Source organism: Aethalodelphis obliquidens, unplaced genomic scaffold, assembly GCF_003676395.1.
Source record: "Aethalodelphis obliquidens isolate GAN/ISIS:26980383/991018 unplaced genomic scaffold, ASM367639v1 scaffold31, whole genome shotgun sequence".
Taxonomy (NCBI): Eukaryota; Metazoa; Chordata; class Mammalia; order Artiodactyla; family Delphinidae; genus Aethalodelphis; species Aethalodelphis obliquidens.
Window position 1 is genome coordinate 16,238,401 of NW_020837975.1, and position 24,762 is coordinate 16,263,162.

At 45.1% G+C, this 24,762-nt stretch overlaps 1 protein-coding gene across 5 annotated transcripts in view; it reads left to right on the top strand.

Moving 5' to 3' along the window:
- The window catches only part of RUNX2 (RUNX family transcription factor 2), a 227,490-nt gene that overhangs the window by 108,639 nt on the left and 94,089 nt on the right, over nt 1–24,762 (top strand). For 2 of the 5 annotated variants that reach the window (XM_027127421.1, XM_027127424.1), the window contains 2 exons: nt 11,376–11,441; nt 13,047–17,352. The exons of 2 other annotated variants lie outside the window; for them this stretch is intronic. In XM_027127421.1, the coding sequence (XP_026983222.1) occupies nt 11,376–11,441; nt 13,047–13,525 (545 nt within the window). In that variant the 3' untranslated portion in view covers nt 13,526–17,352. Of the gene's footprint in view, nt 1–11,375; nt 11,442–13,046; nt 17,353–24,762 lie in introns of those variants that run through there. One more of the 5 variants, XM_027127422.1, reaches the window with a different exon arrangement.

Here is a 24,762-nt window from a genome sequence, read left to right on the forward strand (position 1 = left end):
ACCATCTCTCCTGGCCGGTCATCAGCTGTTTTGGGCCACATCTAGAGTGCACTCAGTGGACAGTATTCCCAGGCTGGGGAAAAATCGGCCTCAGGTTTCGGGCAGGCAGAGAACTTCCACTGTTGGAGGAGCTACTGTTGGACTATTTGTTGTGTTTTTGTGTGTTTCTCTCAAGGATATGGAGCTGACCAGGCCCTCTTTTTTTTTTTTTTTTTTTTTTTTTGTCATCGAAACAAGTAGCTCCTCTCAGACACCTTAATACATAATTAGGTGTGTCTGTTTACACTTGGGAGACAGCGGTCTTCATGTCCTAAAGAAGTACAAGGAGTCTGGGAGCAGCCACAAACAGATGTTGAAATTGTCCATTTGCGGCAGGGTTATTCCTCTAGCACCAGGAATAAACATTGAGGATGAAACCCCTCTGCAGGGGTGGGTGTGTGTGTTGAGAGGGCAATGTTATCGAGCAGAGTAGAAAGTGAAAGGAGGTCCTCTTTTTCTTTTTTTTTCCATTTGCCTTAGTATTTGTTTATCTCCTACAACAAGGAAAATTTCACTCTTTGGCTTTGGCTGTTTGAAGGCTTTTGCCAAATGCTTTACAATCTGTAGGGTTTGATTTGTGTCAAAAAAAAACCCACTTTGAGAACAAGGTTCTATGTAACTAAATGTGTTTGTTTTTGTTTAAATCACTCAGAAGAGAAATCATCTCTTGTCCATTGTGAAAAGAGAGGTTTCAATCAAAGGAAAATTCTCCATATTCTAAAATATACAAACAGCTCTTTGAAATGGATGCCAAATCAAACTCTAAAAGGGACGTTTTTCTTGCAGAAGTTTTGAGTTAATTCCGTGTGCAGGGCCTGAGTGGAAAAACTCAGAATGTCAGAGGAACGAGTTACTGCAACACTGTGTTTGGATTCGGAAGTTACATAAGGAGCATTGTCTCAGGACAGTATGAAGACTTGTACATGCATGGTTTTAGGCTGAATCCTAGCAAGAAAGAAAAAGAAATTCTTTTCAAAGTGAGTCAGTTTTTCAGTTAAATAAAAGGTTGTAGTTTGGTTTCTGATATTACTGGATATAAACCTTCAGTGTGAGAAGGCATGCCGGTCATCACTTAAAAAAAAAAAAATTCAATCGAGATCATCCCCGTTGTTAAAGAAATACCATCTTTCTCCCTGTCAGGACTTCTCTTAGGATGAAAAGTAGTAGACGCTAAAGGGACAAGTTGCGTGGGGAAAAGGGACAAATTAGGAAACGCAACAGTTCCATCCTGGCTCTGCCGCTAATTGGCTGCGTCCTTGAGTTGGTGCCTCCTTTCCTTGACTGAGCTTCCACATCAGCTGGGCTTTTTGTGAAGGTAAAACCAGATGTATGTAAAAACAGTGACCACCTAAAATGCAATGTACACATTTGCAACATGATTTTTTAATTGAACTATTATTTTTGAGAGTCAGTGTCGACGTGGGACAGGACAGTTTGCTTGGGACTGAAAAAGCCAGAACAAATTTTTGCTCTTAGTATAAGGGAGCAAACCCAGGGGACAGGTTAGAACGAGAGATGCACCCCAGAACCGGTGGGCAGAGCAGTGCTGTGGGTCTGGGACTAACCTGAGCCCTTTCGGTGCAAGTAAACCACAGGGGTCGTAGGTCAGGAAGAGCCGTCGGCTGCAGATGGACAGGCAGAAATCAGAAGGCACAGGCAAAATGCAGTTAGAGGCAAGGCTTTAGGTCAAACCTGGCATCACCATCTCTTTCTCCTCTCACACATTTAAAAACTTCCCGAATGTCACTCTGAGAGGAGCTACAGTGCGTTTGAAGATATGGAGGCCAGAGTTGTGGTTCTTGAGGAATTTACAGGCTGGTAGAAGTGGTGAGGTGATTGTAGGTCCTCTGCGTGTGCACGCCTGCCTAGAAGAGAAATATAAGTGAAGAACGAGGTGCAGAGGGAGGAGGGGTCACTCTGGGCTCAAGCAAGAACACGAGAAGACTCTTGGAAGCGGAGGGGGATTGTGAGGTAGATTTTACAGGCTGCTTAGAATTTCAAAGGATTGAGATAGAGTGGAGGTGGGGACACTGAGGGCTGAGGGGAATAACGTAAACCCAGCGCCTGAAGGAGGGAAAATGGAAGGTGGACAGGACAGAACACGGACAGGGGTCCAGTCTGAATGGATTGTAGAGCTCCCAAAGAAGGAGAGTGAGAAACGAAACTGGAAAGGGAAGTTGGGACAGGATTGTTACTCCAGCAAATGTTTGCTGTGTTCCTAATAGAGAGATCTAGAAACATACACACAAACCCGAGTAAAAAGCGTGACGTGAAGTCACAGAACGGGCAGGAAAGCTTGAGGAACCAGCAAGTTGGATGAGACGAGGATTGATAAGCCATCTGGGCAGCAGATACAACACACACACAAGTGGACCTTGGATCTAAGGCTACCTTCTGTCACAACCAGGAAGCCTCTTACATGGTCTCCCTGGGACAGGAACCCCTCCCAGGGCATGGGCAGAGGGAGCCGGTAAGTGGATGCATCTGACTGGAGAGGGAGAGAGGGCACTGGGTAAGGACAGGTCCCGGCAGGACACAGCTTGAGGCTGAAGCCTGTGGCTTTGATCCCAGATTAACGTGGGTCATATCAGGCCCGGGAGAGCTGTAGCTTGTGGAGCTGACGTCGAGCCTGAACCAGAGCACTTTGGTCATCTGGTTCACATGCTGGGTCTTGGGACATCGGCTGGTTTGAGACACAGGCGTTAAGGTTCAGGATGGCCTCAGGGCTGTGGGACCACACCAGGGCGCTAAGCCCTTTGAAGGGAATTTTATTTGAAAAAAATGGTGCCCCGAGCTTGTCACATTTTGAGCGATGCTACCTCCAAGGCAGCTGCTGCCTGGAGCCTTCCTGGGTCTGCGCTAGAGTCAGTCACAGGGAGAGTCTGAAATTGCATTGGTGCTGGATGTAGTCTATCTGTTCCTACTTTAAGAAGGGGAGAATCGAGCTGGATCTGAAAACAGTCTGCGCATTTAGGGGATGGTGGAATGTGGTTGCTATGGTAATTATTTGCTCTCCTAGCCTCCTTTTCCCACTGCAAGAGGCTTTTTTTTTTTTTTTTTTAACAGAAGAGTTTGGTTGGGTCTGGAGCTGGGTGTGTGGAGTGAATCAGGAGTTTCGGGATTCTAATTCTCAGCTCACGTCTTTCCTAGCTTGGACCCAATTTTTAAATTTCCCTTCATCTCTGGCTCTACTAATTCAAATAACACCGTATGAAGGAATACCCTTTTGAGACGGAGATGTTTACTATTTGCTGTGTACTTTTGCCCGTTCTCACAAGAGTCTTACCCAATGAGAGAACCTGGGGAATAAATAAAGTGACTTGCTTACGATCACTCAGAACATCAACGGTAAGGACCATATGAGAATTCTGGGGCTGAGTCGAACACGGAAAATAGGTGGCAGGAATCAGCCCCCCCACCCCACCCCGTTCCACATCCCATCCCCACCTCCATCCCCAGGCCTGTCACTGACAATTGATCAGAACCCTCTCCATCATTGCCCTCCAGGTAGGCATGGCCACCAGTATGTTAGAACTCGCATGAAAGTGACACAGAATCCCTGAACCGTGCAGGGGACTGTGGCAGCTGAGCCCCCTAGGTCTGGGGCCAGGTCCCAGGCCACCATTTACTGGTCTGTCACCTTGAGGAAATCACTTTGCTTCTTGGGGCTTCAGTTTGTCATCCATAATGTGGGGTCAGTGATAACTGTCTCCCTCCCAGGGCTGGGGTGAGGATTTAATGTGAGTAGACATCTCCCATGGAGCGCAGATCCTCTGCAGGTGGGAACCTTCGAATCTCTTTCCCCGTAGTAAAACCTGCGACACCGTGGGATGCTGTGACTACAAAATTGCTTGGAGGATTCCTGTGCTTGGAGCAGAGACTGGTCTGTTAAGCACCGGCCAGTGCTGGTACCCAGCGCATCCTCAGGGCATTCCTAAACGACGTGCCAAGCTTGAAAGACTTTCCCACTGGAGCACCCCCAAGGGCAGAGGGAACTCGGCTCCTTCCCCACTCTGCGCCCCCCAAACTGCTGACGTAACCCAAAACAACCCCACCTCTTGCCTGGAGAGCATTTTCTTGTCTCCTGTTATACCTTAAAATTAATGTGAATTTTCCTCCATAGTGTATCTGTTTTGGTTTTAATATAAAACTAACGTCTTAACTTACTAATATCAGTTCAATGCCCCTTTTTAAAGTCCCTCCCCCATTTGTTCCCTTCTTGTATTTCATGCCTTCCTATCAGCTGAGCTTGATTGTCTAATATATAACATCTCAACCAGTTCATAAATTTCTGCTTTTAATATAGTCTGAGTTACCATTAGCACAGGCCACAGGAAAATACCAGGCTGTCCCTTCTGCATTCAGGCTTTTTGGAAAGATTTACTTAGGAACAATTTATCATTTAGTTGCAATTTTTAAAATAATCTTAATTGGCCACATATGTTATCGAATAAAAGCCGGTCTCCTAGCCTCTGCCTCTGTCCGCGTGGTCCCACCCCACACGTGCGCATGCGCACTGCATGTTGCCAGGATGTCAGAAAATTATGCCACCCTAGGCAGATACCGTCACAGGAAAGCCTCCCCCTGATTTAAGACAAGATTACTGATATTGAAGCTGTTATTTTTAGGAGGGAAAGACTGTTGCTTCTAAACCTCTGTCCCTCTTTTTCCTAGTTCCTCCTGTCTTAATTGTGGCTCTGTGTTTTGGTAGCCATAAGTCATTAGTGGTTTTTAATTTCTCTGAAACTGAAATAAGGTCTGAAAGGGTGGATTTGTCCCTTTTTCCTCCTTTTCTTCCTTCTTTTTTTTTTTTTTTCTGGCTAATCGGAGGAACGCAACCACATCTGAAGCCACTTGGCTCATTATGAATTTCATGGAAACTGATTCTCTGAAAGTGTTTCCATATGTGTGTTCCCCATATATCCCATCCTCTCTAAATGGGAGCACAGACGTGTGCATGGGCTGGAAATGGCTTCAGGATGTGACAGAGCAGTCATATGACCACCGCGGCACTGTGGGTGGCCCCTTCTGAAAGACACGGTGTCCTGGGTGCTGGCCTCCTTCCTGTGGCGGATCTGGTTTCAAAGACTATCCACCCTTCGTAGCCTTTAAAAAGTTCTTAATCAAGGCCTAGCAAGAAGATCTCTCTCGTTTTTCCTCCGTTTCTGTCCCCCCTTCACCCTTTGGTTTCTTCCTTCTCTCTTACCCTCCCTCCCCATGCACACACGGACACACACACACACACACACACACACACACACACACACACGCACTGCACATCTATGGCCTCCCTCCTTCTCACCGAGAGGAAATGTATTATTCCAACCATATCCTCAAAATTTGGGTGGGTTTAAGGGATGGTTGAAGTTTCTGAAAATTGCCAGGTTGTGCGTTTTTGGCTTTATTTTTATTTTTATTTTTCCTTTTTCTCTCTCTTTCCTTCAGCATAGCATACTTTCTTAGCCTTGGGATCAGCTGGTCTTTCAGAATTTGTGAGGGTGCAGTGGAAAAGTACAATTCATTACAACACGGAAAATAAATATTTATACTGGATAGTCGAGGCACTTTTCCTCTCTTTTGCAAAACCGTGGAGCTTGCTGGTCTGACCTCTCATTATCTTCAAAAAATCGATTTCAGATCCTCATTTTGCTGCTCTCTTCTCCATCAACGTGATCCATTACATTTCTCCCACGGCGGGTATATTTTTCCACCCATTGTCTAATGAAATTAAAAGTAAAACTAATTTAGTGATTGATACTTGATCATTTTAATGTGAGGGGACAAATTCAGGGAAAGTAAGAAAACCGATGTAAAAAATCTCTTAAAACCTCAATGTGGAAAATGCAAAGTAATGTTCTGCGTAGAGTCCAAAGTTGAGTTTTAGGTAATGTTTACATAGCATTTCTGCTTCTGTCATGTTGCTTGCTTGGGTCTGTGCTAGTAACTGATTCGTTTAGTAGATGTTTTGGAAGTACGCGTCTTTTTTCAGTGCCATACCGTGAACTAGGTAGGGGAGCTGCTTTTTTTTTTTTTTGGCTGCACAGTGTGCGGGGTCTTAGTTCCCTGACCAGGGATCGAACCCGTGCCCCCTACAGTAAAAGTGAGGAGTCTTAACCACTGGACCGCCAGGGAAGCCCCTGCTAGGTAGGATCTCAAAGAAGGATACACGGTTCCTCTTCTTCATTTGCTTTCCCTTTAGCTGGAAAATGAAAATGCTTCTCTAAAACCAGTGATGATACTTTAAAATGCATGGAGTGGTAAATTTACATCTGTAAACGTTGCAGATGTATAGGGTAAAGAAAAGGTGATAGGGATTTGTATACCTGGGAAGTCCTTGTGTAGTGGTGAGCTTTGAAGGCAGTGCTTACGTACCCAGGTCTGGCAGAGAAAAGAGAGGTGGCCATGAGTCTGGGGATGAGCAAAGCTGTAGTGAGGGTTCTGAGTACATGCCCCGCCCCAAAGAGGAAGGTTCATACCGAGCAGTAGTGGGACGTGACCGTGGAAGAGTAGAACAGAGGGCTCTGACTATGCCAATAGCCTCACCCTTATTTTCCACACCCCCTTTGCAGAGCTGCTCAGTCACGCCTGGTGAAGGGTGGCTGTGACCTGTGCTGGGTCGGGATGACACCCTGTGGTTTCAAGGCTCTGCCTACTGTGTGGCCTGAAAAGGTGGAAGATTTTCCCCTTCTGTGTGTGTTTTCATAGAATGCAGATCTCTGGAAGCTCAAGGCCGAAGCTCTACGTTTCCCCACTGGCACGCACTGTCAGGGATGCAGACAGGGAGTAGCACACTCGGGCCTGAGACAGGAGGACCGCGTTTTCATCTCGGGATGTCACGCAGATCCACGTGTCTCCAGGGTGCCATCTCTTCACCTATAAAGGTCATCCACAATTCTGGATGATGCTGACATACTGGCTCTATATACTACCTAGAAATTCAGACGGGAAGCAAGCTTTCCAGCCCACTCCAAATAAACCACGTGACCTTAGTGGCAACAGTTACCTTGGGGTCCAGAGGGAGAGGAGCGTGCTGACTCGACTTCCCGCAGGCTGTACCTTTCTGGCCTGGCTGTCTTTCTCCTTCCTCTCTTCTCCCCGTGGCTCCCCAGTGTAGACTTACACACAGATACGGGCTCTCAGGATATTGGGACCAGCACGGTGGCAAAACAGAGGAATCCGTTCACTAGTGGTAACTGCCGTTTGCGGGCCCCTGTCTGAAACGTGAGGTCAACTGATGTAACAATGCTTGGGGAGAGCTTTGAACACCCTTTAAAGAGAGCTTTAGGAGGTTTTATAGGTATGGAATCGTATTTGAGTTACATTTTAGGTTTGATGTCAGCATTACTTAATGTTTATTATAATATCTATTTGCTTGATGCGTCAAAAATGTACCAGCTGTTGTGCGGAGCTCCTGATCCCCCAACTAATTTACTTATTTGTTGATTTATTCATCCCTTCATACACTTATATTTTTAAAAAATTTAAGCTCTTATAATACAGACAGTTCTGAGGGATATGAAAGGAAAATAAATCATCTTTACCATTCAAAGCTTACTTTGTAGTTGGAGAGCACAGGCTGCGAAACAGCTAATAATTCAGTAAAGTAGTGGCTGAGGGCCCGAAAGAGTGACATGGAAAATAAATGCTATTTCGAACAGGAGTGAAATAGGAAATTATATAATAGAGCAGTTGGGAAGGTGGCAGCCAAAATGTAGAAGGGAAGAAGATTCTTAGAGGAGAGCGGCTCTGTGGAGATCTCATGCATTATATGTTCCAATAGAAAGGATGCTGCGAGGGGGTTAATAAAAAGTACCCGGACGTTGTTATTTGAGATTTAGTGTGGCGACAACTCCCACCATTTGGAAGGCCTCGATGAAGCTTTGAAGTTAACGCCTCATTGCCGAGAAGCATGATGGCTTTTCATTCTGTATATTTTTGCCCTTGCATTAAAAAAGGACAGAGGACTCTGCATTTGCCCATCTGTGTTCCACCTGGATTCAAGGCCCCTTGTCCTTTTCTCCGCCCCGAGCTGCCCTCCTTGGCTGGGGCGTGTAAATTCCACTGCTGAGAGGGGGTGATACATGGGTACGATGTTTCCTAGCTGACAGCCCCGAATGGCAAGTACCCCGGTCTGCTATTCTTTTCAAACTCCTATTTCCATTCTTTTGAGAGCTCTCCTGGCCCATTTTCAACCAACCATAACGTCTTGAGGGTCTACTGAATAAGAAAATGCATGTGAAAGTACTTGGTAAAGGCCTAGAAACATCAAGTATCATTGTTATTAAGCCCCAAAGGGGAAGACGAACAGGGATTAGACTATCACTGCCCTCCGCAGCTCACTCTAGTTAAAAGTCAAGTATGACCCAAGGTAACTCTCCTTAGCCATCGGGGTGTGGAAGGCACTGAGTGGAGGCTTGCAGGCTGCAAGAATAAAAGATCAGAGCTTCTCTTTTATTCTCCCTTATCTTGGTTTCACTCCTTTCCCCTACACTTTCCACTTGCTTGGGAGGCCCAAGAGACCTGGTTGGGTGAAGGGAGGCCATTTTGTTTTTCCCCATAGACTTTGGCGGATAGGAGCAAGAAATTTTTACTTTTTTTTTTTTTTTTTTTATGCGGTACGCGGGCCTCTCACTGTTGGGGCCCCTCCCGTTTCGGAGCACAGGCTCCGGACGCGCAGGCTCAGCGGCCATGGCTCACGGGCCCAGCCGCTCCGCGGCATGTGGGATCTTCCCGGACCGGGGCACGAACCCGTGTCCCCTGCATCGGCAGGCGGACTCTCAACCACTGCGCCACCAGGGAAGCCCAGAAATTTTTACTTTTAACATTGATTTTATTTTTATTTGAGCTTCCGGGCATTTTATTAATATATTCTTCCCCAGGTACACTGGGTTGTGAAAAACTGCTGCTGCTGCCGTTTCAATGAGCAAGGTTCTTGCAGCTCTATTTATGATAACTACATAAATCTGCAGCTGTCTGACTGGCTAAGGGTGCAGCGAGCAGTTGTGGAATGAAATGCATCTGTAGGGAACCAGCAGGTCCTAAGGGAATCAAGCCCTTGACCTTGGTCTCATTCACATTATGCCACGAACAACTGAATTAGTTGCTCACTGTTGAGCAGATTAGATCAACAAGTCCCGAAAGAGTTTTTAAATAGTGTCCCAAGAACAGTAGCTCTCATTGGGCAACACATGGGCACCAGAAGAACCTACTTAAATATTTCTAGGCAAATTCATTTCGGCAGATAGGCTCGTAAGACAGCAAATGTATCTGTGGTTGTGTCCACCGAATTCCTTAAGGGTGACTAAGACTGCAGAGCGGTTCGAGGTCGAAGAGGTCTTGTCTAGCTGTGGTTCTGCCTCTCTGGAGCGTTGTGATTTTTGTAGAGCACATGGCTCCCTTCTCCGCTTAGCTTCCCTATTTGTCAGCGGGTTGGATTAGGATCATCTAAACAGTCAACGAGGGGTTTGGATTTTTTTTTTCACCAGAGTACCCCAGACTAGCAGAGGAGGATAAATGGGTACCTTAGGGAATCTGGGGGCATAGTTTAAAGCTTCACAAGTGCAAAATTTTGCTGAAGTCATTTTTTGTTTGTCTGAAAATTCACCCAAGTGTTGCACTCTACTCCGTATCACGTCCATGTTTACTGTACAGCATACGCTTGTCTCCATGCTGGGTAAAACGAGCCTATCAGGAAGATGCACCATGTTTATCTTGGGCTTCAAGTAACTCCTGGCAGTGCTGGCTTTATTTAATCGGTAGGTTGTAATCTGGAGTTTTAAACTGGCTCTAAGGCTACAAGGCAGATCACTGGGGCCGTTACTGAGCTTCGGCATTACATTTCTAAAATTAGACTGGGGTGAGAGTACTTTTAGAACTCTCCAGGCTTTCATCCTGATCCTTTTAGTAAGTAGATATTATATTTTCTTTCCTTTAGTTGATATAATATCCAGGTCTATAGATAGTTTGTAGCTGTACGTAATGTGGCTGGTGACATGGGTATGAATAGTTTAGGACACAAGGTCGAAATAACCTGAGAAGATGGTCTAAAAGAAAAACTGAGTTCTTGTACAGAATGGAGATTAGAAGTACAGGTACAACCCCATTCAATGAAAGAAAATTTAGTTATATCCTTTGCTTCTATAATAATTATTATAAATAATCGAAGGTTAGGAAGGGGTTTAAGTTCTTTCTTTTTAAGTTTAGAATTCCTTCCATCTCCCCATCATTGATTATTATATAAGAGCTCTCACATGATACTGCAGCAAGTTGTTAAAATTTCTTCCTACAGAACACATTGCAGTGTAACACGAAATAACTAAGTTCTAGAAAATTTTATTTTTTGTAACATAAAAATTACCGTATCATCCCTTTAAAGTCCTCCTGAGCTCTCTTTGCCCAGAAGGAGTTAATCCTCAAGACATGACAGTCTCAAATGACTAGAAGTCATTGGTCAGAGTTCTGTAAAGCCAGCGGAAGTTTGTTGCATTATTTCCTATAAACCACAGCCAGAGCTCATTACTTGAAAGATGAATGTCCATTTGCATTAGCGGGCATTTAGAAGCCAAAAAGGTAGAGTGATCCTGGCATGTGATGGATAATAAAAACATCAGACAAATGTATCAGGTACAATCGAGAAGTTGGGGGTGGGAGGTGGAGAGAGAAATTCAAAACCACACTGGAGTTTACTGGCAGGGTCCCCACATAAAGGGTTTTAATGAGGCTTCTGCCTCAAAATCAGGGAACCCACCTGGAATTTTAATTATGGCGACAGTATATTTTAAGTATAAATACCCACGAGAAGCATTTTTTACATTGCTGAGCCTACCTGTGTGAGCTCTGTGCTCCCGTGGGGGGCAAACGCTGGTGTTGTAAGGGTGCCATCTTTCCATTTGAAATTGCTCACATTGTTCAGGTACTACAGAAGCACAGAGCAGGGAGATGGCAGATCTCATCTGGCCCCGTTGGCGATTCTGTCCTAATCACTTCTTGTACCTTTTCACACCTGAGCTTGTCAGAATTTCCTATTTGGGTGGGGTTAGGGAGAGGCCAGCGGAGGATGGAAGAATTTATAAAAAGCAGAGAGTAACTGCCCAGACTGTGCTAGTTTTGGTTTGTCATCTTGAAAGTGTTTGCTTCTGGTATTAGAAGCTGCTCACCAGCTTTTGACTCTCTGCTTATGGGCCTGTGGATTCTGGGAAGGTACTGTGAGGGGTGGGACCTTCTCTGCCTCCCCTTCCCCACCCCCAAGGCCGTTGCTTCTCCTCCTGTCTTGGGATTCACGGTGATAGAACGTTAGAGCCGGAAGGGAACTTAGAGCTCATCCCCTCATTTTACAGATGATGACACTGCCACCTCTGACTTCTGCCTCTGGCCTTCCACTCTCAGTAAGAAGAGCCAGGCAGGTGAGACTTTTCACAATTGCTGGGCTGGGCTGGGTGGGGCTGTCTGATTGGGACTGTCCATGAGTGAGAAACACCTTGTTAACGATATATTGCTTTGAAGTAGTCAGTTCTTGCTATCAGTGCACATCACGGCACTTGACCCGAGCATTTTATAAAGAACACAGGCAGTGTGCATTTTAACAAAAAATGAACAACTCTCGATCAGCACCTTGAAAGAAAAATATTGGGATGATTCGTTTAATAAATATTATAGTATCCAAGAACGTGGCTAAGAAAATGGAAGCTGAAGAAGTACCTGCTCACTAAGACCTTCAAGAATTACTGAGTGCTTTCCCTTACAGACAAAAGCGGTAGGAAAAGCAAATGTATGAGATCCAAGGGACTGGAAGATTTTAGGTGTGAACAAAATCTTAAGAACATGGGTATTATAAAACAGCTTGTCACAGTTCTGTCAGTGTTAGAAATTCATAACTCTGTCTTTAAAGATCACAACTATAAGTTTTTGGCATTTCCGAAAACTAATTTCCACACGAAGTAGTTTCTAACTGTGGTTTCATAAGTTAAGTGCCAGAAATACCTATTAAGGAGGCACCCTGTTAGCTTTAGAAGTTAAAGGACTTTACATTTTAGAGGAAAGCTGTCTTTGCTTCAGGTTCCCAGTTCAAACTGGCCTGAAGCTAATTCTGTAGGATGTGGTACAGGGGTCCGGAGGGTGGATGGTGAGGTACCCTCCTGCTTTATCTCCTCTACCAGCGAGCCTTTCCCCAAAGCTGCTGTTGGCACGTGGCCTTAATCAGGTCCTACTTCTCGCATCAAGACTTGAAATGCAGTGATTCCTAGGTACCAAGCCTTCCCCCCACCTACTTTCAAAACCTGCTAGTTTACGACCCTTGGGAGAATTTCTAAGGGTCAGACACTCCCTATACACCCCCAGATAAGTAAGATAGTTCCAGAAAACATTGAAATCTAGTTTGATTTTTTTTTTGAAATCTGTTACCAAGATGAGGAATAAAACAGGATTTCACATTATTTTAAGAGTTGAAGTGATAGGCCCATGCTAGGGTATCTTTTTGACGTTCCTTCATTGACAAGGGGCCCTGCTAAGAGTACCAAAAACAAAACGGATCACTTTGGAATTTCTCTATATTGGGTTGAGGAAAAGAAACGTGTCCGACTTAGTAAAAAGGTCACTTTCAAATATCTGAGGTACAACAAGGAACAAAAAGAGAGGGGAAAAAAAATCAATGAGGATTCAGTCTTAAAGTCTGGTGAGTGAATCTGTCTGATCAGAGTGTTGGGTTGGTTTACACACACGACCTAGCACACATTTGGGCTTTTAAAGCCCTTTGGGATTCTCTGGGGGTGAAGAACTTGAGGCTCAATGCTGCTAAGACTGTAAAGTGAAAACCAAACAAACAGAAAAGCCCCAGAAGTCTGTGTAGTGACCGGTGCATTTGAAAGTCTGTTTGTGGCTTGCTGTTCCTTTGGGGGAAAGCTGAAGTTTTCTTTCTTTTCTTGTAAAAAAAAAATAAATTCTTTCGTGATTTTAACTGCTATTTACAGATGTTTCCCTCCCCCCTCCCCATCTTCTGTTGTAATTTTTAGGTGCTTCAGAACTGGGCCCTTTTTCAGACCCCAGGCAGTTCTCAAGCATTTCATCCCTCACTGAGAGCCGCTTCTCCAACCCACGAATGCACTATCCAGCCACCTTTACTTATACCCCGCCAGTCACCTCAGGCATGTCCCTCGGTATGTCCGCCACCACTCACTACCACACCTACCTGCCACCACCCTACCCCGGCTCCTCCCAAAGCCAGAGCGGACCCTTCCAGACCAGCAGCACTCCATATCTCTACTACGGCACCTCGTCAGGATCCTATCAGTTCCCCATGGTGCCCGGGGGAGACCGGTCTCCTTCCAGAATGCTACCGCCGTGCACCACCACCTCGAACGGCAGCGCGCTCTTAAACGCAAACCTGCCTAACCAGAACGATGGCGTTGACGCCGACGGAAGCCACAGCAGTTCCCCCACCGTTTTGAATTCTAGTGGCAGAATGGATGAATCTGTTTGGCGACCCTATTGAAACTTCCTCAGCAGTGGCCCAGCGGTCTCTGGGAGCCACATCCCAAACGTACCAACATATACATATATAGAGAGTGCGTATATATGTATATCAACTAGCCTATCTACAAAGTGCCTATCTTTTAGAAGGTTTTTTTTTTTTTTTTTTTTTTTTTGGCATTCACTCACTCTGTCATGATCTTGCAACCCTCAGAGGGTAGCTCTTGAGAAGCAAGAGGCCCAAGAGAGACAATCCTAATCAGATTTCAGATCATTCTCTCTTTAAACATGTACCTTTGCGAGCAAACAAAGGAAAAAAAGGTACTTTTGTTGCTGTTGTCATTTGGTCTGTTATCCTCAGTAACTTGTTCAGATGCCAGTTCAGAGAGGTGGACTCCAAGTTCAGGAGGAGAAGCAAAGACGCTTGTCCCCTGTGCTTTGAAACCACACACCCTCACGGTGCCGCTGTGTGTGGACCAGTGCCCTCGGCAGACCCACTTACACAGCCGGTCCAGGTGCCCGCGGAGGGAAAAGGGGCAGAAAGAATGCTTCCGTTCCCTTGCCATCCATTCAGAGTAACTGTTCCAAACTTTGGCTTTCACACCTTCTGCAAGTACTCATTTGAACTGTTTGGTTCAGTTGTTTTTATTTTAATTTTTTCCTACTTTAAGAAAGTGACTTCAAAAAGTACCGATCAGGATAGATTATTTTATTTTACCTTTTTATACTTTTTTTTTTCCTTTTCCCATTTAACCAAAAAGAAATCCGATCCCGAACTGCCCCCTTCCCACCTAACCCCTTCTTCTTTTATGCAAAACTGAAAATGGCAATACCTTATTATAGCCATAATGGTAGAGATAGTGTTTGCGTTTGGCTGTGTGTTATTTGTCTTCTTTTTTTTTTTAAATTATGAATATGTGTAAAATCTGAGGTAACTTGCTAACGTGAATGGTCATATAACTTTAAAGATATATTTATAATTATTTAATGACATTTGGACCCTTGAAACATTTCTTAGTGTATTGATATGTTGACTTCGGTCTCTAAAAGTGCTCTTTATTAAATAACAAATTCCTTCAGTGGGCTAGAGCCATATCTGAAATATTGCTAAGCAATTTCAGTTCATCCAGACACAATGTGATTTTTAAAAATACTTCCATCTCCAAATATTTTAGATGTAGCTTGTTTTTGTGATGTATGAAGGAAATGTTATGTTCGTTCTTTTCCGATCTTTGATTGCCTCTAACACAGCTTTGCCTTTTAAAAAGCAATAATCAGAGATTTAAAAAGCAACCCTTAGTCCTTTATCACTTATGTTGCTCATTGTCAGCATAAAATGCTGGAGTGATGTGGTTTCCTAATTTCTTTGAAATAATGATGACTCTTGTCATATTAAAAAGACAAGCACAAGTGAATCCTTGAACTGCAGAACAATGTTCTGTGGTTTCGGAGTTAAAGCAAAACTCGACATCACCAGTGAAGACGTAGTCAGCTTAAAGCCACACATGTGGCTGAAGGATCAGTCGTGATACACACACGGTACAGGAAAGCAGAACTGCTCCAGGGAGTGTTACCCAAAACGCCTTACCAAACCGTAAGTCAGGGGAACCCAAATCTGCCTTAGTCCCGGGCCCACCGGCAGCTTCCCACAGAATTTGCATTTAAAGGAGCAGAGTTAAGTCCTTGTCTTCTGGGAGCAGTGTCGTCTGAAGGAGCAGGCAAGTTCCAGCAGGCAGCTGATCTGAGAACATACAGGCAGTGGGGACCCATAATACAGCCTCTGATATTCATGTTTCTCACCATGGGGGGGGGGCGAAGGGAAGGCAAAGCTAGGTGGAATTTGGTGTCTACTACTGCGTATGAATTTGAGCCGAAGCCCTCCTGTCGGATGCACTTTGACCACTCCTGGCGGCCACGTGGCAGATTCTCAAGTGTGGATCCTTGATCCAAGCCAGGACCACTTCACGGCACCACCAGGCAGATCCCCACCCACCTCCCCCACAGGTCAGGGCCCTTTCATTTAAAGCTTGTGCCCGCCCCCAGGCAGAACCTTTAGAGATTTGCCTCCGGCCCCAGAGGCCCCTTGCTCCCGGGTCATCGTCCAGCCCACCTCATAGAGCACTAAGCATCTTGGGACGGCTCGTGGGCCATTGGACCTGTGCTCCTCGCCTGGGAATTCACCCTGACTCCTCCTAATAAAGATCGAGGGGAAAACCAAGCCCAACCAAAACAAAACACTTTGCCTTCTAAAGGTTGTATACCAAGTATGCTTAGATAAATAAGCCACTTTCCTATTACTGAAGATGGAAGTAGTAATTGATACTATTTATTATTTGTGTGTGGTAGCTTGAAGCAAGCCACTGTCCATTTATTTGTAAGTGTAAAATATGTGTGTTTGTTTCAGTAGCACTTAAAAAAGCCAGTGTCTGGTTACACATTTCAATCTTAATTAATTGACAGAAAAATGTTACTGCCAGTGCCAGCTGTACCCTATTTAATAAAAAAGGTACTATATCTGTACATTCTTTTTAATGTTGAAAGGGCTTTTTTAAGTTTACAGTACACATACTAAGTGACTTGAGGGATGCTTTTGTGTTGAAATGTTAGTATAGTGGCTGCAGGCAGCAACCCAGAAACACTTTAAAAGTTTTCTTTTTTTTTTCTTGGGAAAAATTCAAGCACTTCTTCCTTCTCCCCTCACTCAAACCATTCCAATGGGGTAATTTACATTTCTTAGATCAAATTCAGCCCTTTTTTAGCCCGGGGGTTTAAATTTTTCTATCTTTTTTTTTTTTTTTTCTTTTTTAACCAAATCCTTAATTTGCACTGGGTCACGTGTATGATTTGTGATTTCAAGACCAAAGCAAAGCCTTACTGCTACTGTGGAACCATGAACTAGCCAGCACTCTACTTCCTTCAGATTAAAAAGGCATGGTTTACAGCGTGACCAATACAGCCACTTTTTTAACCTGTTCTAAACTATGTCAGAGTTCCAGGACAGGTACCGAAGCTTTAGTTTTTTTGTGTGTGTGAAATGACATCCAGGTTGGAACTGAAAGACTCAACAGATCAGCTGTGGTTCGCTCTTCAGGCCATCTTACCCCCACCAGGGCCTTTTAAAAGTGAGCAGAGAACTGTACACCATTGGGGCCCATCCATTGCAGATTCAGAGGGGAAGAGATGTATGTGCTGGCTGAAAGAGTTCCCCCCATTCCCAGGAAAGGGACTGACTCAGAGTCTAGGTGAACGCATGGAAACACAAAGCATTAGCAAAAACAAGAATTATACCTATGACATTCGAAAGAACCATAATAAATAAAATAAATAAAAGACGACTCTTCCAAACCTTGAATTTGTTGTTCTTAAAAAGATAACACGTTTGAAACATATTTTCTATGTGGGAATTTTTTAGATGTTTGTTTACTTCATGTTTACAAATAACTGTTTGCTTCTTCATGCAGTACTTTGAAATATATCAGCCAAAACCATAACTTACAGTAATTTCTTAGGTATTTTGAATAAAATTCCATTTTTTTTGGATATGCTTTACCATTCTTAGATTTCTGTGGAACAAAAGTATTTGTAGCATTTTGTGTAAATACAAGCTTTTCATTTTTATTTTTTTCCAGTCGCTGTTGCCCAAGATTTGCTTTCCGTGCACATATTGTACAAATTCTGCTTTGTGCCACAGGTCATGATTGTGGATGAGTTTACTCTTAACTTCAAAGGGACTATTTGTATTGTATGTTGCAACTGTAAATTGAATTATTTGGCATTTTTTCCATGATTGTAATATTAATTTGAAGTTTGAATTTAATTTTCAATAAAATGGCTTTTTTGGTTTTGTCATGTGTGTACACTGGGTCTTTTCTCATCCGCGGTTTCTTCTCTAGTCTGACACCTACTCCTGCGTACACCTGGGCACTTATTGGTCGTAGGACTTACCAGGGCTGGATGAGAGCAGAGATCCTATATTACTGGTGAGAGGAAAACCGTCTTGGTAAGCGCTGGGCTCTTGTTTTGGCCTACCCTGAGAGAGGGGTGGGTGAAGAATCTAGCAGTGCGCTCACTTCCTTATCAGCCTGTTGTCTGAAGGAAGGAGTGCTCACCCCATCCTTGGGTAAAGCCCCTTATTGCAACCAGGGGGACGAGTCAGGGTAGAAAGACAGCAGCCTCGATGGTTCCATGATGCTAATCTCTGGGCACATGAATGGGGCCGACAAGTGAACCCTTGACTGTAGTCACAAGAGCTCAGGCAGCCCAGCCGTAGGGGGTAGTCTGTTCGCCTTCTGACATCTCTTTGGGGTTCTTAAAAAGAAAGTCAACCAAAGACAAGGATGAGTAAAAACGGACCTTGGCCTGGATAGCTCTAGCCTCAGAAAAATTCTACTACTAGTGAGGCTAACTCTAGTTTGGAAACTTTTTTTTCTGGGCCGCTGTTTATTTTTGGTAAGTCCCTCCCCTGCGAGAAGGTCGAGGGCCTGGGGTAGAGCGGTTGCTTGCTTTCTGTCCCGTGCTGTCCGTCCGTATGCCTTGACTTATCACAGCTCTAGCGAGGGACGGGGAAACCTCGGTGCCGACAAGCGCAGTCACTGGCGGGGGGCCCACATCACGCTAGGAGTTAGAGGCTGCCTTTTAGATCTGCTCATTCTTACCCCTTTGGCACTGTTTTCTGAGAGACCTTGGAAACAGCTCATTTCTAAGCCTGGGAGACATCCTAAAAGCACTTGGGTGAACTTAGGCCAGGGAACTTGTTTGCAACTCTTTGAGGATGTATATTTATTTATGCTTTTAAATTAAACATCTGTGTGGCTTTAAAAGGCACTGCACGGGAGGTGGGCATGGTGGCCTTCTCGGCCTCTCCAGCTTTCTCCCGCAGCAGCAAATCACTCTCCTCCTCGGGGTCCCAGTTTCTTGGTTTATGGAAAGGCACTGGGCTAGACGTTGGCGCCACCGACACTTCAGGCTGGATAATTCTTCGGCGTGTGTGCAGGGAGGACTGTCCTGTGCATTGTAGGGTTTTCAGCAGCGTCCCTGGCTTCTACCTGCTACATGCCTGTAGCGTCCGCCCAGTTGTGACAATGAAAAATGTCTTCAGACGTTGCCAGGTGCTCCCTGGGGGGGCAAAATCGCCCCGATTAAGAACGACTGGGCTAAAGGCTCTAACTTCTTAGGCTTTCTGGACAAAGCTGGTGCGAGAATACGTTGCTCATTGAAACAGGACGGCCAGATAGGAGACTGAGGGACTCCCCAGGGATGGAGGCCCATCCGCCTGTCCCGTCCCTCCACCTCATGGCACCCCGAGGGCTGTATGTGTCGGGACAGAGGCTCCTGACTCTCCAGTCTGCACTTCCCCCATCTTCCCCGCTTCCCAGGCCCTGCAGCCAGCGAACAGCACGGCTGTGGGGCTTTGCTAGGCCTGGCCGGCTGGGCTGTATTTATCATGGCTGCTTCTGTTTCTCACTGGGAACGACAGGCGGAAGAAGAAAGCAATTTCTCCAGTGTTTTTGACCCTTTGTGCCCCCTGCCCCACAAATATTTAATCATCAGACATTTCTTGGAGAGTGGGTGTTTCCTGTTAACTCGATCCCGGCCGAGACTGGCCCCATAAACACCTCGGCTCTCCGTCGCAGAGTTTATTTGGCTGGGAAATGGGTATTGCCGTGTAAACAGGAAGCCCCCTGAAGTTATTATCTACAGATGCGGTTGAAGAGCCACATGTTTATATTTATGGGATTTGAGAACAGTCTGAAAAGGCCAGGGAGGAGGTAGAGGAAGCCCTTGTTCACAGGGAGGGCAGGGCCCCCAGATCTGCACGTGTTGAGTTTTCATCCCCTCTGGAAGCGGGTGGTTCATTGCACTGACCCAGCCAAGAGCCAGGGTACAAATGCAGGTACCGGCTGGTCTGATGTGAGCAAACAACCCTACCTAGATGATCAGGTTAACAGTGGGCAATCCAGTTTCAATCTCTGACCCAATCACTTAATGCCATTTTAGAGACCTGTCCTAGGAAACAGGGTTTTTTTGGTGGGGGAGGGGAGGGGCGGGTGGTATGATAAGACCGCTATCTTACAGGCTCTAAGTTTTTCTGGGGACAACTGACTTCCTCCGTTTCAGTGAGTGGGGGCCAGCTCTCCTGTGAGACCCCAGGCAAACACACGCATCTGCTCCTCGAATCGGGTCCGAAGGGCTCGGGAAGGATCCTTCGAAGGATGCCTGAGCTGTCTGGGTGTTGGTGCAGAGAACATGTGGGTGACAACTGGCTGCTCACTGGCGCTGTGGGTACCGGGCTACTCCAATCCCTGCTCTACCACCTCTGCTCTTCCTTCCTGGGCTCTTTCCTTGGGTCTGCAGAAGATGCTTAAGTAAGGCCAGGTAGTAACCAATACGTGGATGGCTCTCATTTAAATTATGAGCTCTGAGCAAAGGCGAGGGCATCTCCCTCCTCCTCCAGCTTCTTTGTGGCTCCCCCGGGGGGCTTCACAGCATTCAGTCGGGAGGCCTTGGAAATGAAATTTTTTAAAAAGTTATTCATCAAAATTTGGCAAAGGATCTACTGAAGATGTAAAGGGCAGTATACTAAGGCGTGTGTGTGTGTGTGTGTGTGTGTGTGTGTGTGTGTGTGTGTGTGTGTGATGGGTGCAGGCACACCTGAAGGGAGGGAGGAGGGTGGAGGCATGGGAAGAGGTGCCCGAGCAGCCTTCAGGGAAAGACGAAGCTCAGCACACACACAGATACCCCTTGACACAGTCTTTATTTGCCTCAAATTCTGCAAAAAAGCACACCATCCCCCAAGCACCTACTCTTCTTCAAATAGGTTATTTAGAAGGGACAGGGGCCACTGGATGCCTCCCTGAGATGTCAGGAGCACGGTGACATGGACATCTGAGAAGGGTTATTACTCATTTTTGTAACGCATTTATTCACAAGTGTTTTGTGATTCACCCGGCCCTGCTGTCCTGGACAGACATGCTCAACCAGTTGGAAAGCAGAAGGATCAAGTTTCCGGAAACCCACTGAACTTTTACTAAAATTTATTTTAATTTCATTTGCTTATTATCTTGTTGCAATGATGTCTGACCACTCCGTGGGGTTTTCTGGAAAACCTGCTTTATGTTTTAGCATGGCAAAGGTAGCTCACGTCATGATTGCTGTCTTTTTGTCCCAGGTCTTTCTGTGCCACTCCACAGCCAATAGGATGGAAAGAATCCCACCCCTGCCCCCCACCCCCCAACCTGTCATCCTTGTAGAGAAACCAAGACCATCTAGCAAACTGATAAAAAAAATGGGAGGGGGGAGGGATGGGGACAAGCAAAAGTTCTTCCACACAAGCCCTTCAAGAACTAGTTTTGTCTTCACAACACTAAATGAGACTAGAACACAAAATTGCAACGAGGTCTCATGTGGCCCTGTACTCCTTCTGCCTTGGGACATTTCTACTGGAGAACCCAAAGTACCAGAGGTAGCCCGGATACGGGGATGGAAGGAAGGTAGAGTGAGATCAGTGGAGTTAGGAGATACAGGATACAGTGGCAGAGCTGAAGGGGGTCTTTGAGAGCTGAGGGTACCAGGAACTCCCAAAATGCAATTGGATGATGGATTGATGTAAATGTGCAAATGTCTCATTTAAAAACAGCAAAAGCAAACACACAAAACCGCATGACATGTGTAATCGCGGGAGCCTTAATACAACGGTTTTATGATTTAAATCTCCTTGGACATCCTTTCCTTCCTAAATTAGGTCATTTATTTTTTTTATAACTGCATCCATCTCTGACAGTGCAACAACTCTGGCCAGTTTCACTTTCTGTTTCTCTGTGAGTTTCTCTCTATTCTCTCTATTCTTCTGCCCTGAAACGAGAGGAGCATTTTGTGGGAATCATGACATATTCCAGCAATGTCTTAGACCGATTCTGTTTTTCTCTAACAGTCATTTAGTATTGAAATCTTGAAAATCACCATGACCTTTCTCCTTTTAGCGGTGTGCTCAGGGAGTCTGTCTGGGTGTGGATTTGGGGGCATAGAAAATCTGACTCCTTATCAAGATCTTATTAGTGGTTTTACAGATGAGAAATGCAGAGACAATTACTGAATGTAATTCTCCACCACAACTTCTGGGACACACTGGGAACTCAGATCATGCGGGGAGAGACCGATGGACCAAATTTCATTCTTCACGGGCGTCAGAGGGAGAGAAGGATCCAGGAGGGAAGAAAGGGCGGAACGTTAGCAAGGAGTTAAGTGGTTAATGGGAACTCAGCTTTTTTTTTTATTGGCTAATAAAACCTCTCAGGGTTTTTCATATTATACGGTTCCTTCAGGCTCCTAGCCCAATGCTTAAAAAAAGCAAAAGACAAAAACAACAACAAAAAAGCTGGAGCCTGAATACCGATGCAGCTCCGGTCTTGTTTACTTTTTCATTTCCGCAGTTGTAAAAAAAAAAAAAAAAAAAAAATTTCCTCTGGTAGTTCAACTTTATCACACAGCAGGAGCGGGTCAGTGTTTGAACAACTCCAGTGATTCCTGCCTCCCAGTGAAAGGAAAAAGTACACTCCATCTCTCTGTTTCAGAAAGAGACCACGATGCAAATGACAGATGCATTGGGAAATTTTTAAACGAAAGCCTGGGTGGGGAGGGGGCGTGAGTAGGAGCGAGGGCAGATATTGAACCGAAACCCATCTTTGGGATCCTGGATGCAAACATCTCTGTCCTTTTCTTGCCAGTGGTGCTGTTCTCCCAACGGAGCAGGATGTTCTTGTTTTTAATAATAGCCAGACCAGATGCTAAATTCTCCTCGGCAACATGCTGGAGAAGTGAGAAGGCAAACAGCTGATTCCCGTTAAGATGAACACCAGGAGAATAAGCCAGAAAGTATGAGAATTCTCTGGAGGTTTTTGCTTTGTAAACCCCCGTTTGGCAGGGAGATCACAGAATCCTAGCTGAAAACACAGTCTGTCCTCCTGCACCCGTGCCTCCTTCATGCTGCTTGCTGGGGGCCTTTGAGTCTCCTGCCTGCTGTCCATCCAGCTCTTTTCTGAGTTATCCAGAGGACCGGCTCCCAGGTGCCCCGGGAGGGAATAGTCGGAAGCCCCGAGTCCTTTGGCTTTCACCGACTATAAAAAAATACTCATCAATAGGAGGGATTTTTTTACTTGCTCCTTGCCATAGAAAATAGTGAAATCCTGAACCCAAGCCAATAATTCTAAAATGGCATCTTTGTTCCATCTTTTTCACTCCCTTCTTCCCCCTGTCAGAGTCCATCAAATCTCGCAGTTCTTATTTTGTTTTAGAATACGCCACACATGTAAGACGCTGCTTTCTTGTTTCCCGGGGAGATGCCAGAGCCGCTGTGGGGCTCTGTGGGGCAAGGCTGCACACTGCTGCCGGCTCATGCCACCCAGAAGTTGCTTCCCAGAGAGCAGGGGTGCCTGGTGCTCCCTGACAGTCTCTCCTTGGGGCTTGCAGGAGTGAGAGAAGGAAGGGACGTTAGGAGCATGTAGAGAGGCTCGTACCGGTAATCAGGTCCCCAAAGTCCTCCTTATGGCCTTTCTTCTTCCCATCATCCTCCTAAACCCTGGTCCTTCCTTTTCCTGCTGGCCGCTCCCTCCCCTGCAATGCACAAAGGACACCCCGGCAACTATTTTCTCAGTATTTTCGTCCTCTGTAGCTGTCCTTGAAGTTTGCTTGGCCCTCATCTCACTAATATGAACATCCCGGGGAGAAAGGAGTGGAGACAGAAGATGATTTACCTCCTTCCCCTCTTGGGATGGCACTGATGGCCATTGTTTTAATTTCCTCTTGGGGAAAAGTTGTATTTGGTACTGGTGATGTGATCAAATAATAATAATACTTAACAACATTTAATTTTCATGGCACACTGGACTATGCCCTTGGCACCTGGCTTAATGTTTCACATGACTTATCTCAATCTTCTCAGCAACCTATGAAGGAGGTAGTATTGTTTTTATCCCCATTTTACTGATGAAGAAACTGAGGCTCAGACTTGCCCAAGTTACGCAGCCATTAAGACTCAAGCCTAGATCTGCCTGATTCCAGAGACTATATTCCTAAGCTAAAACTGTAGACACAATCTCCTTTATCATCTGTATGATGGAGAAAGTAAATGAGTTAATGAGATATGAGGAAGCCTAGCAAAGTATCCACAGCATAGAAAGTATAAAATTGATGGGACCTATTATCGTTACTCATAATAACTAAGATGATTCTCTTAAAATGAGTCCACAAGGTTTCCAAATAGTTTGAATCACAATAGAGCTGGAGCCCGAAGTGGAATGCTTTTTAAAAAATATTCTTTTAACACTTAAAAAAATGTTGCTCTTTGAAAGTAATATTTTTCTACATATTTTATAAACTAATTTTCTACCAAACATCATGGCTAAGTTTGGCAATTGGTTTAACATGGGTTCTTCCCTGTAGGAACTCAGAGACATCACATCACATAAACTATAAATTTAAAATACACGGGCACATTCAGAACAGAAATGTTGACCCTACCCCAACCTCAGTCCCCAGTCTGTAATCTCTTCCAAGGTTTTCCATTTAGGTGTGTTGAATTTCATGTTAATTTTGTTACTGCAGAAGGTATTAATGAACCTAATTTGGCAGCATTGGCCTCATCTTAGAAGAGGAAGGCCCAAGCCAAGAAATTCCTGTCAACTTCAGCTCTTTCGTTTCCAGGAGTGGCTCTGAGATCCTTCTTACCACCTGATAAAGGGGCAGCACCCAGATCCCCCATTTCTGAAATGCATCACTAAGAGGCAGTACTGTGTACTGGAGAGAGCTGATCCTGGAGGACCCAGGCCTGAGATGGGATACCTGGTGTGTGCACGGCTTTGTGTACTTGTGCAGGGGCCTGGGAATGGGGCGTCAGTGTTCTCTGCCCTAAATCATTTAAATCTCTTTAACTGAACAAGTAGGCTTCTCTCCAACTGTTTTAAAGCATTTTATAGACTATTTCCTTACATCTACTTTATATGGAATTAATATCCCATTTTCCCCAAGTCCCAAGAGAACAGAAATGACCTCTCTCCCTCTCGCTCTCTCTGCCTTCTTTTCTTTCTTCTTTCTGAAAATATTTATTGAACACCTACTCTAGGCAAAGCAGTATGGTGGAAGGCTTAAAAAAGCACCATTACAAAGCACCTTGGAAAGCGTCTCTATTCAACTTAATCCATCCCAATAAGAGGTGTCTGTCATGCCATTCTTTATTTAAGTGAATTCATGAATGTTTCAGGTTGC